Source organism: Salvelinus sp. IW2-2015, linkage group LG18 (assembly GCF_002910315.2).
Source record: "Salvelinus sp. IW2-2015 linkage group LG18, ASM291031v2, whole genome shotgun sequence".
NCBI classification, from domain to species: domain Eukaryota; kingdom Metazoa; phylum Chordata; class Actinopteri; order Salmoniformes; family Salmonidae; genus Salvelinus; species Salvelinus sp. IW2-2015.
Window position 1 is genome coordinate 21,128,872 of NC_036858.1, and position 19,043 is coordinate 21,147,914.

The 19,043-nt window shown below is 43.6% G+C and overlaps 1 protein-coding gene and 1 long non-coding RNA gene across 3 annotated transcripts in view; one reads left to right on the plus strand and one right to left on the minus strand.

Moving 5' to 3' along the window:
• The first annotated feature begins 2,937 nt into the window (after positions 1 to 2,937).
• The window catches only part of nrg3b (neuregulin 3b), a 412,760-nt gene continuing 396,654 nt past the window's right edge, over positions 2,938 to 19,043 (plus strand). Inside the window, exon 1 of the mRNA XM_024008300.2 lies at positions 2,938 to 5,047. Within this exon, the coding sequence (XP_023864068.1) occupies positions 4,309 to 5,047 (739 nt within the window). The 5' untranslated portion in view covers positions 2,938 to 4,308. The remainder of the gene's footprint in view (positions 5,048 to 19,043) is intronic.
• LOC111978316 (uncharacterized) lies at positions 16,092 to 17,698 on the minus strand. 2 transcript variants are annotated; one of them, XR_002879145.2, is made up of 3 exons: positions 17,551 to 17,698; positions 17,188 to 17,242; positions 16,092 to 16,879 (listed from the first exon to the last, which is right to left on the minus strand). It is a non-coding gene; the product is annotated as an uncharacterized lncRNA (long non-coding RNA). The 2 variants fall into 2 exon arrangements; XR_011481413.1 differs by lacking the exon at positions 17,551 to 17,698 and adding an exon at positions 17,367 to 17,542.

Genomic DNA, 19,043 nt, shown 5'->3' on the forward strand with positions numbered 1-19,043 from the left:
GGCCATTGCACAACTCCAACACCATCATTAAGTATGCAGACAAAACCGGGAGTAGGCTTGATCACCGACAACGATGAGACCGCCTATAGGGAGGAGGTCAGAGACCTGGCATTGTGGTGCTAGTATAACAACCTCTTCCTCAACGTTAGTAAGACAAAGGAGCTGATCTTGGAGTACAGGAAAAGGAGGGCCGAGCACGCCCCCATGTAGTGGAGCGGGTCGAAAGCTTCAATTTCCTTTGTGTCCACATCACTAACAAACTATCACGGTCCAAACACACCAAGATAGTCATGAAGAGAGCACGGCAATGCCTATTTCCCTCAGGAGACTGGAAAGATTTGGCATGGGTCCTCAGTTCATCATAAAGTTCTACAGCTGCACCATCGAGAGCATTCTGACTGGTTGCATCACCTCTTGGTATGGCAAATGTTTGGCATCCGACCGCAAGGCACTACAGAGTGTAGCGCGTACAGCCCAGTATATCACTGGTGCCAAGCTTCCTGCCATCCAGGACCTCTATACCAGGTGGTGTCAGAGGAAGGCCCTAAAAATTGTCAAAGACTCCAGTCACCCAAGTCATAGACTGTTCTCTCTGCTACCGCACGGCAAGCAGTACCTTAGCACCAAATCTAGATCCAAAAGGCTCCATAACTTCTAACCCTACCTACATGTACAGTTGAAGTCGGAAGTTTACATACACTTAGGTTGGAGTCATTAAAACTTGTTTTTCAACCACTCCACAAATTTCTTGTTAACAAACTATAGTTTTGGCAAGTCGGTTAGGTCATCTACTTTGTGCATGACACAAGGTATTTTTCCAACAACTGTTTACAGACAGATGATTTAATTTATAATTCCCTGTATCACAATTCCAGTGGGTCAGAATTMTACATACACTAAGTTGACTGTGCCTTTAAACAGCTTGGAAAATTCCACAATCCTAAAGAAAATTTGTGGGCAGAACTGAAAAAGCGTGTGCGAGCAAGGAGGCCTAAAAACCTGACTCAGTTACACCAGCTCTGTGTAACGGCACTCGTTGGATGAAGAAGGAGACCAAGGTGCAGCGTGGTAGGCGTTCATGATTTTTAATAAACTGAACACCGCAACAAAATAACAAAGTAGAAAAAACGAAGRGCACAGTTCTGTCAGGCAACAAAAACAGCTAAACAGAAAATAACTCCCCACAAAACCCAAARGGAAAATGACAACCTATATATGATCCTCAATCAGAGACAACGATAGACAGCTGCCTCTGATTGGGAACCATACTCAGCCAAAAACACAAAGAAATAGAAAACKTAGATTCTCCCACCCGAGTCACACCCTGACCTAACCAAACATAGAGAATAAATAAGGATCTCTAAGGTCAGGGCGTGACACTCTGTCAGGAGGAATGGGACAAAATTCACCCAACTAATTATGGGAAGCTTGTGGAAGGCTACCCGAAACGTTTGACCCAAGTTAAACAATTTAAAGGCAATGCTACCAAATACTAATTGAGTGTATGTAAACTTCTGACACACTGGGAATGTGATGAAAGAAATAAAAGCTGAAATAAATCATTTTCTCTACTATTATTCTGACATTTCACATTCTTAAAATAAAGTGGTGYTCCTAAATGACCTAAAACAGGGAATTTCTACTTGGATTAAATGTCAGGAATTGTGAAAAACTGAGTTTAAATGTATTTGGCTAWGGTGTACATAAACTTCCGACTTCAACTGTACCTATTACCTTGACTAACCTGTACCCCCGTACATGGACTCGGTACTGGTACCCCCTATATATAGCCTTGTTATATTTATTTTATTGTGTTACTTGTTTTACTTTAGTATATTAAATATTTTATTATTATTTTTGCTAATATTTTCTTGCTTACTTTWAAAAAAAACTCTGAGTTGTTGGTTAAGVGCTTGTAAGTAAGCATTTCTTGGTAACCTTTTGTATTCGGCGCATGTAACAAAWWWWWTMTTATTTGATTTTGATTTRAGAGGTTTGTCTCAGCATATTTAACACAACAGTCGACCAAACAAGTCCTGCAGGCATTTGTTTGATCTAATCTTGACTACTGCCCAGTGATATGGTCAAGTGCTGCAAAGAAGGACCTAGAAAGCTGCAGCTGGCCCAGAACAGAGCAGCACGTCTGGCCCTTCAATGTACACACAGCTGTCAACAGTAGGCATGCAAGTGTCTCTTGGCTCAAAGTAGAGGAGAGACTGACTGCATGATTGAGCCATGATCACATGGAACTCCCTTCCATCTCAAATTACTCAAGTAAACAACCAAATTAGCTTAAAAGCAAATAAAACAACACGTCACAGCACAATGCCTCTTCCCTATRTGACCTACATAACTTGTAGGCATATGTATATTTACTGAAGTATGTATGCGTGTAACTGATAGATGCCACTGAATGTAAATAGAATATATGTAATATATTAATGTATTTGGATGTAGGCCTAGAGTAATGGGTATCTCTATTTCTCTCAGTCCTGTGTCAGTAGGACGTTAGTTATTTTATATTTGTGTAGTTCAATCTTTGAGCTGTTCTTCTCTATTGATGTTCTGTATTATGTCATGTTTTATGTGTTTTGTGGATCCCAGAAAGAGCAGCAGCTGCTTCAACAACAGCTAATGGGGATCCTAAGAAAATACAAAAAATACTTAAGATAAGGTTGAAGGAGGCTTTAACCCACCCATAAATGATGAGCCCAATGTTTGGTTTGTTTCTCTCCCGCACTGCTGGTGTTAGATCGGGGGAATGTAGCACCTCACTACCTCTCTCTCTCCTCCTCCACTTCTTCCGTCCCTCCCTCTCTCTGTTTCCTGGGGTGTGTCTGTGGCAGCTCTTCTCTCCTCCACACGGTGTGTTGTGCGCCTTGTCTATGCTGCTGCTGCTGCTGCAGAGCTTACTCCCAGAATCTCTGCCTCCTCTCTCTCTCTCTCACTCTCTCTCTCCCTCTCTCTCATTTAACAGTGATAGGGAAGGCAGTGTGGTCTCTGCCTCTGTCTCGCTTTCACAAGCAAAAGCTTACAAGGGCGCACGCATGCAGTGTGTCGGTGAAGGGATGGGGCAGTTGTTGTTTGTCAGTCTGGAATCCTGCTGTGAGTGAAAGGGAGGAAAGCGCTGGTCGGGAGCCGTGGAGCCCACATCACTCACAGCGGAGTGAGCAAATCTTTCTATCTCTCCCAGTAGGCAGCCTTCAAGAACAGCAGCCGCATCAGTTTTTCAGAGCAGCACTCTTCCCCCTCCCCTCCTCTTTCTTGCTCTCTCTCTTTCCCTTTCTGTCGCTCACTCTCCCACTCTCACCTCCGTCGGCAATGTGGGAATGTAGCGGACTGATGTAGCAAACAAGCAGCCAAGGCTTTCATATTTTTCTACCACAATGACAGGCGGTGGACAGACAGCTGGAGAAAGACGGACAGTCCGGGAGATCTGAGGGGAAAGGGATTGGATGGGGATCAGTTGGATTTACCCCCCACCTCTTCCGCCCCACCAGCCACATCCCGACAGATCCTCTCCCCCACTCTCTCTCCAGTTCCACTGGCTCTCTTCATGCAGGATTACCATTCACCACTACAGCTGAAACAACGCTGCACAGGGCTGCCTGGAAGGACAGCAAGGGGGAGGCTGACCAAAGGCAGGGAAGAAGACTGTAGAGGAAGCCCCTGGACTGGAGCCTATATAAAACACCTGAGAAATAAAAAGAGGGCAACCCTTCCAAAGCCACAGAGGAAAAGGAATCGAGGGCCGTGGATCAYAGTGCCATTGAAAAGCAGTGAGTTGGCGCCGCAGAGGAGGTTTGTTTCTCATTGACACACACACAGGATTTACAGCTATGGTCTGAAGCTTGCCACACCGTGGATCGATGTCCTCCTGCCTACCTTTTTCTTCAGCTTTTTTCCTCATACGGGAGTGAAGTATCTTGGGATTTACCGTTGTTTCGTTACCACCTAACTACAGCGAGGCTCGCCCCCTCCGTTCAGCACCCTCACCTATCCATGTCCAACCTGTGTGTCTGTTTGTTTGTGTGTTTGTTTGTGTGTGTACTTAGCTAGCTCTGCGCCAGAGGGAGTGTATATTTGCTTACGTGTGCATCCTCGTGAGCTACTTGGCTTGTAATTACTTGTACGTGTTTGTGGGTGCCCTCTTGTGTCTATGTGTGTGTGGGTATAAATGTAGACATTTTGTGTGGGTGCATTGGTAAGATGCCCACTGTTGGTTCTGTTCCCCATCCCCTGTCTCGTTCATGCCCTTTTGTCATTGGGCCTCCGGTTTGACCCCTGAACTTTGACGGCATCGGCAGGATGAGTGAGCACTCAGGAACGAGCACTCTGGGGGCCATGACCCTGGAGGAACCCGGGGACGAACAGGCCTCTCCTCGGGCCCCGGGGCCTCTTCGCTGTGGGCCCTGTGCCATGTGGTCCCGCCAGCAGACCTGGCTGTGTGCGGTGCCCTTGGTGATGGGCTTTGTGGGCCTTGGCCTCAGTCTAATGCTGCTTAAATGGATTGTAGTGGGCTCCATTCAAGACTATCTGCCCACAGACCTTGTGGATGCCAAGGGCATAGGGCAGGATCCCATCTTTCTCTATGAACCCAGCGCCCTGCCCAAGCGACCAGACACTATGACCACGACTTCCACTACCAACCCTCTAGCGTCCGATGGCACGGCCCCAGCCCCGAGAACTCGATTTGTGCCGCCCTCCAACCACTCGGCCCCACACCTCCACAACCGGATCGGCAGTGGCACCCACGTGATGGGCACCACCACCACTACCCGCACCACTCGACTTGTCCTGCCCGGGGGTAAAGAGGTGACACCGCACAGCACCACGGTACAGCAGAACGGCAACACGGGAAACGGTCGTAAGGATAAGGACCCCCCGAACTCACGACCTAGTCCAACATCAACAACTACCAAAGCCACAACCAAGGTGCAATCGCCCACTTCTCCGCCATCTCCCCCAGCCAAGCCCACCGGGCGCTGGAACCCTGGACGCTCTGTGAAAGGTCCAGCCACACGCCCACACCACCGCTTCAGAACACGTAAGTCTGTTTTTCTTAAAGGGAGGGTGTGTTTGTGTCTGTGTGTGCAAATGGAACAAATGTTTCACAAGAGCTCAAGCGTTTGTTCTATCTAGCAAATGGCATTGGAGTGCTGGTGGAGCTGGTGCCCAATTACCATACATTCATGTATTGCTGCTGAATTAGAAAACCCCCACAAAAGGCTACTTTGTATAAACCATAGTCTAAATATGTGCCGTATAAAGATGATCTCCTCTAACGGTATGAAAGGAGGCACTCATGCAACGTAATGGCATTCACACTGTGGCATTCATTAGCCAGTCCCTCCAGGATTCCGTGTGGGATTTTCTGTGATATTTGCGGGCATAAATGCTTTATTTAGATGTGCCAATTCTGACATTTTGCATGGCAATATGCAATGATTTTGTCCAATTAGTTTGTTGACGTATGGCTTGAATGAAACATATTATGCAGTAAATGTGCAGAGCTCTCTTTTTGCGCTGCGATGCTATAATATTGCACTTTTATGCTATAATATTGCAATGATTTTACTGGTTTATGCAGAAATAGTGTGGTGCTCGGTAAAATGTCCAAGAGCCTCGCACAATATGCAGGGAATTGTTGATTTAGCAAACAAAAATGCTATCTCAGAATCGCGGAATCCTGGAGGGACTGAATAGAAATCTGGAGGCACTTGATTTCCGTCTCATCTTTATCTTTGACTTGTGCATTAACGCAATAAGAATCTCTGCTCCTGCAGGATCCACGCACTTGATATTAGTGTCATAAAAAAATGGTTGCTGCTATCTCTGTGGCTCTATGATGGGTCCTGTTTCTCAGCTGAACGCGGGGGACACGAAAGCATCTTAGGCAAACGCTGTGACTGTAGACAACATATCCCTGTTTTGGAAAACAAATATGGAGGAGGGAGAGAGGAGGAAACCGGGAAGCTCTCACCTCCTGTCTGCCTGTATCAGATAGCGAGGCCAAGATCCCATTTAGATAAGTGACAATATGAGCACTGCTGCAAGTGCAGAAGAGAGACTGCAGGACATACCATGGACAGAGAGAGGAGAGGGAGGAAAGGAGAGGTAGGGAAGATAGAGAGAGAGGAGTGGGAATAAGAGAGAGCGTTTGAGTGAGAGGGGAGGGTGGGAGGGAGAGAGGAGTGTGTGTGTGAGAGAGAGGGGAGGGAGAGAGAGGGGAGGGAATAAGAGGGACATACAGAGAGAGAGAGAGCGAGTAGAGAAGGAAAGGGAGTTGGTGGCATTATTTAGGCTATTACTCCAGGGACATTTTTTAAAATCAAAAGTTACTTATTTTCATTTTGTGTGAACGAGTGTGTTAGTAAGTGTGTGTGCTTGCATGCATATATTTGCTTTATGTTTGTGTCGATGCATTAATGTAGTTTCTTGCTTACTTTTCCTTTGATTGCATTTTCATAAGGAATTTGATATCCAGGACATAAATATCCTATTGGTTTATTAATAAAGCACATACTTCTGTATATTTTCACATAATTTACAGTTAGTAGCAGTACACAAGACGGAATGGAAATGTATTACTAATTGATTTAAATTTTGTCATGAAAAAGGGTGTTTGAGTTTATTCATGCAACAAGTAAATGATCAAACCCATCAGTGTTCTCTGTCAATATGAATTCATTATTTGAACGTCACAAGTGTTTGTCTGAATTACAGTTTGGCATTGAAACATAGAAWATGATCAAAACAAAAACGTTTACAGTAAGGCAACTGAACACCTTCATTTTGACGTGAACAACAAACCTATGGGCAAAATTGGTGACAGTTTTGATGTTGAAAATACATCATTTCTAAAAAATGTAGCTTACTGGAAATCAATGATATTCATTCTTAATTGTTAGACACTGTGACGAAGTGAGATGAAGATCCGCTAGCCTAACCCTAGGGCAAGATTTTCATCTTGACTGGCTTTAGTTGAATATAAAACTCCATTAATGTATGTTTTATTCGGGAGATGCTGTGCATGGCTGATGATGTCAGTTATGCAAGACATTGCGAATGAGGGGGCTGTCTGTATATAGACTACATATTCTATGACATGGGTGGAGACTTCACAGAGAATAACATTTAGTCAAGTCTCTTTCCCATGGGATTTCAGGTGACACCTGAGGTTTGGAGTTAATATATAGTCCCAGCAGGCAAAATGGGGCTTGGAACATCATAAAAACTTTATTTTCCGGTTAAAAAGTTTCAGTTTGAGGAGATGTTGAGGGGGTGTCACATAACCAGATTACAACTAGGTAAATATGTATTTATCTGGTTGTTAAATAGAAGTGTTTGAAAAAGTAATCTTACGACCAGTATACAACCTTACCATGACGAGGTGAGAACACGTCAGGTTGATGTGACTGATGTCATTGTGGCTGGTAGCCTAGTGGTTAAGAGCGTTGGGCCAGTAARCAAAAGGTACAGCATACAGGAAGGTATAATATTTGCACATTGATATATTAMCAGAACACTGCTTCTACTGTATTATGTGAAGTGTGGAACTGCCACACTTGAAAGTTATCAAAACACTTTGTTTATATATCTACATAAGTTTAGCAATTGCATTCTTCTCATATTACTCTGTAGGCTACTGATGATACAACGCTTCCTCCTGGAGGAAGCTATGAATTGGTTAGTAGCGTAGAGAGCAGCGGCGATTTTAGCATGTAAAGCTTGGAGGGGCAAACTCCCCCCAAAAATTGGGGATGCATGCCAGCAAAGCCACTACACAATAAAACAATGCATTCATTTCACTATAATGGTGACAAGCGGTGCGCACAAACGGTTTGGGCCTACATAAAGCTGTCCCAACAGCAGAGCTTTCTTTCCAGCACAATGGAGTGAATCCTTACCACCGCTACATCTGGCTATCAGCAGAGTCTTGTCTGGCAGCGAAACAGTTCATTCAGCTTCGTTTACTGKCTTTTTTTAAAACATAGCTGATATGGCTGACTTGCTTAAACAAATGTGGTTCCTACGGAAATTTGAGATGTACAAACTATGGCATAAGGGAACGATGAGCGGATAAGAGGCATTCCGTAATTTTGATTAAGACATTAATGAGCAAGCTAAGATGAAAGTAGTCAATATAACTATGTGTTCAGCACTTTTGAAATGTACATTGACAGAATGCAGAACATGGGCTGCTCTTACAGTATTTTCCCTGTACACCACGTCAGAACCGTAGGATAAATAAAGGGAGCATATAAGCAGGCAATGAAAGCTCTTTGTCAACGGGTGTATTAGAGGCGAAGTCAGGTGCAGGAGAGTAGAGTGATGTACTCTCCTGCACCGTTCCAAAAACGAGAGCACTACATAAATCAAACGGAGCGGAGTTTCGGCGGAGTTTCGGTGGCGTGCCCGAGCGCTGTGAGAGCACGGCTCCTATCCCAGTCTCGGACGTGTCCACCTCCACTATGAATGCCAAAGAGGGATCTGGATGGGCCAGCACTGGAGCCGAAGTAAACAGATCTCTTAGCTGCCCAAAAGCCCTGTCCGCCTCAGCCGACCACTGCAACCTTACAGGACCCCCCTTCAGCAGTGAGGTAATGGGCGCAGCAACCTGGCCAAAACCCTGGTTAAATCTCCGGTAGTAATTGGCAAACCCTAAAAATCGCTGCACCTCCTTTACCGTGGTGGGAGTCGGCCAATTACGCACGGCTGCAATGCGGTCACTCTCCATCTCCACCCCTGATGTGGAAATGCGATACCCTAGGAAGGAGACGGCCTGCTGAAAGAGCAGGCATTTCTCGYCCTTGACGTACAGGTCATGCTCCAACAGTCGTCCAAGTACCTTGCGCACCAAGGACACATGCTCGGCGCGTGTAGCGAAGTAAATCAGAATGTCATCGATATACACCACTACACCCTACCCGTGCAGGTCCCTGAAWATCTTGTCTACAAAGGATTGGAAAACTGATGGAGCATTCATCAACCCATACAGCATGACGAGGTACTCATAATGCCCTGTGGTGGTACTGAACGCTGTCTTCCACTCGTCTCCCTCCCTGATACGCACCAGGTTATATGCACTCCTGAGATCCAGTTTCGTGAAGAAGCACGCCCCATGCATTGACTCAATCGCCTTGGCGATAAGAGGTAGCGGGTAACTGTACCTCACCGTGATTTGATTGAGACCTCTATAGTCAATGCACGGGCGTAAACCTCCATCCTTCTTCTTCACAAAAAAGAAACTCGAGGAGGCGGGCGAAGTAGAGGGCCGAATGTACTCCTGACGCAGGGATTCAGACACATATGTATCCATAGCCACCGTCTCCGCTTGCGACAGGGGATACACGTGACTCCTGGGAAGCGCAGCGTCTGCCTGGAGATTTATTGCACAATCCCCCACGTCGATGAGGTGGTAATTGAGTTGCCTTCTTTTTACAGAAGGCGAGAGCCTAATCAGCATATTCTGGGGGGATGTGCATGGTGGAGACCTGGTCTGGACTTTCCACCGTGGTAGCACCAACGGAAACCCCTACACACCTCCCTGAGCACTCTCGCGACCACCCCGTGAGAGCCCTCTGTTGCCAGGAAATAGTGGAGTTATGCAGAGCCAACCAGMGAAGGACTACTACCACAGGAAACGCAGGAGAGTCAATGAGGAAGAGATTGATTCTCTCCTCATGATCCTCCTGCATAACCATGGCCAAGGAGATGGTGGCCTCCCTGATTATCCCGGACCCTAATGGTCAACTATCTAGAGCGTGTACCGGGATGGGTCTAACTATAGGAAAAATGGGGATCCCTAACCTAATGGCTAATGCTCTGTCGATAAAATTCCCAGCTGCGCCTGAATCGACGAGCGCCTTATGCTGGGAATGTGGGGAAAACTCAAGGAAACAAACAGGCACAAACAGTTGATCAACAGAGGACTCTATATGAGTGTGGTGCAAACTCACCTGGGGTGACGCCAGAGTGCCCTGCCTGTTGCCTCYACTCCCAGAGGAACCAACACGGCACCGACCGGCAGTGTGACCTCTGCGCCCACAGATGGCGCACGTGATGGCTCCTCCTCCAATCTCCCTATGAGCAGCCCCTCCTAACTCCATGGGCACCGGAGTGGGGGTGCTGGACGATGGAACCGACAGAGGCCCCTCTGGACTTCCGCGGATGACCATCAGGTTATCCAACCGGATGGACAAATCCACCAGTTGGTCAAAGGAAATGGTGGCATCCCTACAGGCCAGCTCACGTCGGACGTCCTCTTGTAGGCTGCATCGATAGTGGTCGATGAGGGCCCTGTCGTTCCAGCCTGCTACGGCGGCAAAGGTCCGGAATTCCAGGGCGAAGTCCTGGGCGCTCCTCGTCCCCTGCCTCAAATGGAAGAGCCTTTCCCCTGCCGCTCTGCCCTCAGGTGGATGGTCGAAGACGYCCCGGAAGCGACGGGTGAACTCCCCGAAGTGGTCTGGCGCCGTGTCTCCTTCTCTCCACACGGCGTTTGCCCACTCCAGCGCTCTTCCTGTGAGGCAGGAGACGAGAGCGGCCACTCTCCCCTCCCGAGGGAGCTGGGTGCACAGTGGCCAGGTAGAGGTCCAGTTGTAACAAGAATCCCTGGCKCRGTGCTGCCGTTCCATCATACTTCTGGGAAGGGAGAGACGCATCCCACTGGAATTCTCTCCGGATGGAACGGGTAGAGGTAACCCCGGTTGTGCTGGTCGAGGCACTGGAGAGACTTCCTGTCTCTCCCAGCGGTCCATGGTCTGGACAACGCGATCCATCATGGCACCAAGATGATGTAACATGGCCGAATGTTCCTGGACGCGCTCCTCGACTCCTCTAATCGGGTTACCTGCTCCTGCTGACTCCATTAGAGGTGTGTAATTCTGTCAACGGGTGTATTAGAGGCGAAGTCAGGTGCAGGAGAGTAGAGTGATGTAAACAGGCACACTTTTATTTTAGTTCCAAAAACGAGAGCACTACATAAATCAAACGCGCTCAAAACACGGAACATAACAAAAGTAAAGTGKGTAATATAACACCACAATAACATGAAACAATTACACACAAAACATGATGGGAAACAGAGMGTTAAATACAAGTAGATTGATTGGGGAAATTAAAACCAGGTGTGTATGGAACAAGACAAGACAAATYGATATATGAAAAATGGAGCGGCGATGGCTAGAAAGCCAGTGACGWCGATCGCCGAACGCCGCCCGAACAAGGAGAGGAGCCGACTTCGGKGGAAGTCGTGACACTCTTACAATATTCGATGATGACATTTCTCAAAAACAGGTTATAGGCTACACGTGCACCACCGAGTCAGAACAGTAACGTTAGGAAAAATGAAGAGCTGAAAATAGACCACATTTTTAGGGTGAGGCACATGGGCTACTAACAGCTTACTACACAACATACACGTAGTAATACTTTCTTAGATACAGTATACATATCTTCCAGGCATATTACATAATTTATGCAGAAGCATATAAGACATTTTTGGACTCACCTTGTTGTGATTTGCTCACTTGAACAGGAATGTGGCACGGTGGTTTTGTCATCAAAGAGAAAAAGGCCAGATTTACCATTCTGAGTTGGATGACCGTTCAAAACGTTTTTTCCCAGTCTGAGCTCGTTTATTCCCGACTTCCCATTTGCAATGCTAGCCACGTTCACCGATTTCCTTCCAAACCACTCATTGTTGAATTTGCGATTTCCAACTTGTTGTGTAACGTTTATGTCCAATGGCCGATGAGCACCGATACGTTTTATTGATCATTTCTCTTTCTCATTATTTCTCTGCATATGACAAGGATTAAAAAGGATTTGCCAGTAGATTGTCGACTTGATTCATGATGATGACTGCTAGCTAAGATTTTGAAAGTAAGATGTTGACATGATCAGTCCAGTCAAAGCTACTGTACTGCACATATAACGTGATTTGACGTKATTTTATCTGTGGCCAAAGACCTTCAGCCTTCTTGGGCACTTGTAATGTAACTATATGGCAGGGTCCAAAGGGCTTACATTTTCAATGTCTACCCTTACTAAGGACTTAGTGTCCCCCTGACATAGTGTCCCCATGAGAGACAGAACACTGAGCCAATCACGGCGCAATGCTCCTATTTTCTGCTGGCTTGCCCCACCACCACAGAAAGCACTGAGCTAGGCTGAAACACCTGCATTTTGGAGCTGCCTTACTCAAGAAAACAAGAAAGCGACTATGTTTGAATGCGGCTTTATTAACTCAAGGATATTCAGTTGAAGTCGGAAGTTTACATAGACCTTAGCCAAATACATTTAAACTCAGTTTTTCACAATTCCTGACATTTAATTCCTCCAAACATAAAGATGGTCGTTATGGCCAAACAGTTCTATTTTTGTTTCATCAGACCAGAGGACATTTCTCCAAAAAGTAAGATCTTTGTCCCCATGTGCAGTTGCACACCATAGTCTGGCTTTTTTATGGCGGTTTTGGAACAGTGGCTTCTTCCTTGCTGAGTGGCCTTTCAGGTTATGTCGATATAGGACTCGTTTTACTGTGGATATAGGTACTTTTGCACCTGTTTACTCCAGCATCTTCACAAGGTTCTTTGCTGTTGTTCTGGGATTGATTTGGTTCATTGGTGTTTATACTTGCATACTATTGTTTGTACAGATGAACGTGGTACCTTCAGGAGTTTGGAAATTGCTCCCAAGGATGAACCTGACTTGTGGAGGTCTACAAWTTTTTTTCTGAGGTCTTGGCTGATTTCTTTTGATTTTCCCATGATGTCAAGCAAAGAGGCACTGAGTTTGAAGGTAGGCCTTGAAATACATCCACAGGTACACCTCCAATTGACTCAAATGATGTCAATTAGCCTAGCAGAAGCTTCTAAAGCCATGACATAATTTTCTGGAATTTTCCAAGCTGTTTAAAAGGCACAGTTAACTTAGTGTATGTTAACTTCTGACCCACTGGAATTGTGATATATATGAGTTAAGGTCGGAAGTTTACATACACTTAGGTTGGAGTCATTAAAACTCGTTTTTCAACCACTCCACAAATTTCTTGTTGACAAACTATAGCTTTGGCAAGTCGGTTTGGACTGTGGGGCTCAAAACAGGTGGGGCAGAGAATGACGAGTCACCACTACTACAGAGTGGTATGAGAAGAGTGCCATCCTCCTGCATCACACATTTGCCTGTAGTTGCTGATTACTGGCCTCTGCCTTAGCCAATGGGCTAAGGCAAACTCTGTCATATCCAGAATGAAGTGTCATGCACTCCACCGCTCCTGCCTCCTGACTGCACAGGTCTATAACCTCTAATACTTTACATAGATTATATGGAAGGGATTTCACCCACTGGAGATTTGAAGACTTAACCTCACCCGAGAGCTGTGCATGACAGTGTGTGGTTAGACAGCCAAATCCACAAGATTTGGAAAAATTGACAAATAGAATGCCATTCTATTTATGTTAGATAGCTGAAGTTGTACTCTATACACACCTTATTTTTATTTGCTTGGTAAGTGTTTACATACTATCTTTATAAGCACATTGATATGATATTTACAGCATAACATTTTTGTCTTTGTTACACAATTACGCTCATAGATGTTTTTTGTTTATAACACTCAAGCAGGATGATGTTTGTGCAATGTCCACATGTAGCCTACACTATATTAGTYGTTCTGGAATTTGTCCCCCGTGAAAGATCTAACAGAAGACATAAGAAGAGACGAGACGAGACAAAACTTGCCAGTTATAGAATATTGTGTTGTAGGACAGCTGAGCTGACTCAAGAACAGGCATTCAACTCACCGTTGATACCGTTTCTCTGTTCAAACTTCTCTGGGATATGTGGGACGCTAACGTCCCACTTGGCCAAAAGCCAGTAAAAATGCAGCGCGCCAAATTCAAAATAAATTACTATAAAAATCWATCTTTCATGAAATCACACWTGAAAGACACCAAATTAAAGCTACACATGTTGTGAATCCAGCCAACATGTCTGATTTCAAAAAGGATTTACYGCGAAAGCACACCAAACGATTATGTTAGCTCAGTACATAGCCACAGAAAAACACAGCCTTTTCCCAGCCAAAGATAGGAGTCACAAAAAGCAGAAATAGAGATAAAATGAATCACTAACCTTTGATGATCTTCATCAGATGACACTCATAGGACATCATGTTACACAATACATGTATGTTTTGTTCGATAATGTGCATATTTATATCCACAAATCTCAGTTTACATTGGCGCCATGTTCATGGAAATGCCTCCAAATATCCGGAGAAATTGCAGAGAGCCACATCAAATAACAGAAATACTCATCATAAACTTTGATGAAAGATACATGTTTTACAAAGAATTAAAGATACACTTGTTCTTAATGCAACCGCTGTGTCAGATTTCAAAAAAACTTTACGGAAAAAGCAAACCATGCAATAATCTGAGACGGCGCTCAGATATAAACAACATTTCTCCGCCATGTTGGAGTCACAGAAATACGAAATTACATCATAAATATTCCTTACCTTTGATGATCTTCATCAGAATGCACTCCCAGGAATCCTAGTTCCACAATAAATTGTTGTTTTGTTCGATAATGTCCATTAATTATGTCCAAGTAGCTACTTTTGCTAGCACGTTTAGTACACATGTCAAACGGCTCGGGCGCAGGTCCAGGCAAACATCGGACGAAAATTCAAAAAAGTTATATTACAGGTCGAATAAACTTGTCAAACTGAGTAGAGAATCAATCTTCAGGATGTTTTCATCTAAATATCAATAACGTTCCAACGGGAATTCCTTTGTGTCTACAAAGTAATAGAACGCAAGGCGATATCATGTGGAATGCGCGTGACCAGGACCTGGCACTCTGCCAGACCACTGATCAACACCTCCCATCCGGCCCCACATCACAGTAGAGGCTTCATTCAACGTTCTACAGACTGTTGACATCTAGTGGAAGGCGTAGGAAGTGCAAACAGATCATGTCTTACTGGGATTTGAATAGGTGATGAGTTGAAAATCGACCAGCCTCAGAATTCTCACTTCTGTTTGGAATTTTTCTCAGGTTTTTGCCTGCCTATGAGTTCTGTTATACTCACAGACATCATTCTACCAGTTTTAGAAACTTCAGAGTGTTTTATATCCAATAGTAATAATAATATGCATATATTAGCATCTGGGACAGAGTAGGAGGCAGTTCACTATGGGCCGCTATTCATCCAAAGTAAAAATGCTGCCCCTATCCTAGAGAAGTTACATGAGTGATGAAACATTGAAACTAAGTTGCAAGCTACTTTCGTAGCAAGGTGTTGTAGAACAATTGTCTTGTAAAACTCATTCCAGGTGGACCAGCGGCCATCTTTGTGGTAATACTTGGAAGTTAAAATTTCTGTTCAATTTAAATTTCAATGATGTACCAATCAATAATTGCAGCGGTATGAAGGGTTATGTCCATTCTATACATTCTATTTCTATGATTGAAATGACACCCACCCTGTATACAAAAGTATGCTGTGTTCTAAACAATGGTGGGCACAACACAAACACCTCAGATGGTGTAAAAAGGATCTAAGGTACCACATACAGTATGTGAAAATCTGAGTTTACGCATTTTTTTATTATTTACATTAAAGGTAAAAAAATGAAAATGTGTATATATTTTTTTTTTTAATGAAACAGTTTGACAACCCTGTTTGTAAGCTTTTAAATGATATCAACCTCAACCATTTATCTTTCCAGTGATGAAGACATGGATGTCTCATGGCAGGGCGGGGTATGCAAAATGTCAATTGAGCACCTGATCTCCATAAAGTTTGGCATTCAGGTCCAAAAAATTCCCTGACCACTTCTACCATGGGAAATATGTATGGAAATTTTGTTTCTAATCAAAAGGGGTCAGTCAAAAAGTGATTGAAATCAAATAGAACGACCCAATATAAAATAATCTAAATATATTGTGATTGTCTTTAAACTATTATACTTCTCCATATTTTTACATTGATTTAGACATTAATATAACAAAGTGAGGAACAATACTGCAATTGTTTTTGCGTGTGTTGAATTTTTGTCAATGATTTCAGTGTTGCTTCCTAAGTGGACAGTTTGATTTCACAGAAGTGTGATTGACTTGGAGTTACATTGTGTTGTTTAAGTGTTCCCTTTATTTTTTTGAGCAGTGTATATCCAAATTTTTCTGCCTCTTGAATCTGAAATTCTGACATTTTTCTTTGAATCTCTCTTTTGCAACCAGCACCTGCAGTTGCTCCTCAATAGAAACGMCAATAAAATAAGATGTTGCTTCCTCTTTCAGCACATTGGCACCACACGATTGACATACGCTATCATCCTTCTCAACTAATACCAAATAAGGACTACGATACTTGTGCAAGATATAGGATACTGCAGCAGAGATGGGGGGAAATTCTCTGAATTTATGTATGCTGCTCTAACAATCTGTGTTAAATTCTTCTGGACAAAGCAACGTAATCAGTTTCAGTAAGTCAATGAGGGCCTTTCCAGTGACTTTGTGACAATTTATATATATCATATGATAAGAAGGCACTCAGCAACAGTTGTAAGGGCATTGTCACAGAGTGGTTGTTCCACATTAATCACTGAATCCTCCTTGCATGTTGAGGGAGATCCATCTCTGCCAGCAACCCTTTCAAATTCCTCATCCCAGTTTACACAATCATCAAAGGCAGACTCCTCCATGGTATCATGAAACTCCTCATCCCAGTTTAGTCCATCATCATAGGCTGACTCCTTCATGGCAAGAGACTCCTCTTCAAAGACATCCCAATCTTCCTCAATATTTTGCTCTGTATATGAGGCTTCTGGTCTTGGGTTGGAATGCTCAATCTGTTGTGATGAACCTGTGAACAAGTAAAAACTATGTATATGAAAACAACAAACTAAATACAATAACTAATCTTTACGTCTACAAAATTGATAGATTAGGTCCTAAATATTTAGTTTTTTCTTTTTGTGACAATTAATATTTCTAATCATCTTGTAAATGTTGTTGCCATACAATAAAGCTACGCTGTATTTGTGAAAACCTGTGTGTGTAGCACATGTGCAACCATGCCTGTAGATGTGATACACCTGAGGTGCAAATGTGTTTTCACCATAATTAACTTGGGATCAGTGGCTGTAGGCTAGTCCTAATAATGTATCCAACCTGAACTTTGATTGGTGCTTTTCCCCAGGCTTCCTGAGTTATGCTCCATACCCAGCTGCATATACAGAAAAATAGAAGCAGGGATTATGAAAAAGTGCTTTGTTATGGTAAATATTCAGTCATGCGTTACCGAGAAACATATCATCATGGCAGTGTGCAAGGGCTATATTACTCCTCACCTGTACATGTTCAGTACTATGCCGTCTATGTTGTTTCTCTAATGACACAATGAGTKATGCCTTTCATCATTCTGGACACTGTGTAATTAACATTTGCGAACAGCTAAACCAACAACAACCATGGGGAAAATTGTAGTGTTAATAAGAAAATTATATTGGCATGCTTCAGGTAGCCTATACTTACAAGATAGTTTCTTATTGTTGGAAACCTTGAGAAAGATTCCTTGCTTCAGACTAAGAACAAATGAAAAGACAAACGCCTAGGAACATTAAATTGTTCCTAGATGAAAAATAGAAAGTAAATATTTTCCCTCCTGTTTTTGGTATTTAGGGATTTGCTCCTTAAATGCAGSGCCATATTTTAGACTCCCCTATTGGTTAAGTAAAAGCATGTCATCTATTCAACTTCATTGATTGGTGGTTGGCGATCAGCTTGGCACCTGAGAGATATGRAGACTAACGCTTGAGAAATGAGAAGCAAGCTACACTCGTGACTCGCTCACTCCAAGTACTCAAACAACGTTAAACAAGGTGTGTATAAATGAATTGCATTTTCCTCCCATCAAGTAATCACCATAATGTAGTTTTAGCTGGACTAGCTATCGTACGTTAGCTTATCTTAGCTAGCTGACATTAGCTGTCTAACGCTAGCTAGTAGCTAATGTATTTGGCTAATGTTACTAACGTTAGTGTCATTCGTTTGGGTAACTTTGGCTATGTGAGACATGTTTTTACAAAGCCAACCAACGTTACCTAACTAGAGCTTGTGTTGAAAGCAGAAGTAAAAAGATAACGTTACAAATGTAGGTGAACATTACAATTAGCTATCCTCTGGCTAACTTCAATAGAGGCCTTTCTCAAACGTTTGAAGTGTGTGGTGGTTAATTAACGTTAACCACACAACAACCTAGTATGTGTTGGAGCTAGCTAATGCATCTGAAATGGGATCATATATGTTTATGGACCTACTAGCCAATGTCCTTCAGTTGTCTATATTAAGTTCGTTTTTGCAACAATATGTTCAATGTATATTTGGTATATAAAATGTTGAGGACTGAATTACACCAGATAGGCTGGTAAAGGGGGTGGAAAGTGTAAGTTAATTTTATCCTATATTCCTGTGTTCCTGGGGTAAAAAAGGTTTGAATATGTAGTGAATCTATATGTTATGAGTTTCTGTCTACAATCAGCTAGTGTATTTGAAATGGAGGGGTTGGTACCAGTCTCCCAATTAGTAGCTAATAGCGTWATCCCATCCAGACAGTCAGTGTAATTCAGGCAGTTGGGAGAAAATGAACTAACACTTCCCACCCCCTTTCAAATGCTTGGTCTTCAAACATAATAGTGAGTCTCTGTCATCATTGGTAACCACACATCAAACATTCTGTGGCATGTGTAGCTATTCTTGTGGGAAACACTCTATACCATTGTCTTACTTATAGGCTCAATTTGCAGTACATTTTGCATCAGTGTTTTGATTGCATCACCCACCAGCCTGAAATGATCAAGAATGAAGAAGTCTCTGCCAGCTAGAGAATTGCCAAAGAGACGACGCAAGCCAGCTCCTAAAGTGAGGGAGATGGAGACCCTTCTCATGATGCTGATGACACAAGAGGTAGGTGCTGGCCACAAAAGCTAATAGTATCTGCCATAATTTTTTTTTACTTGCGCAATTGT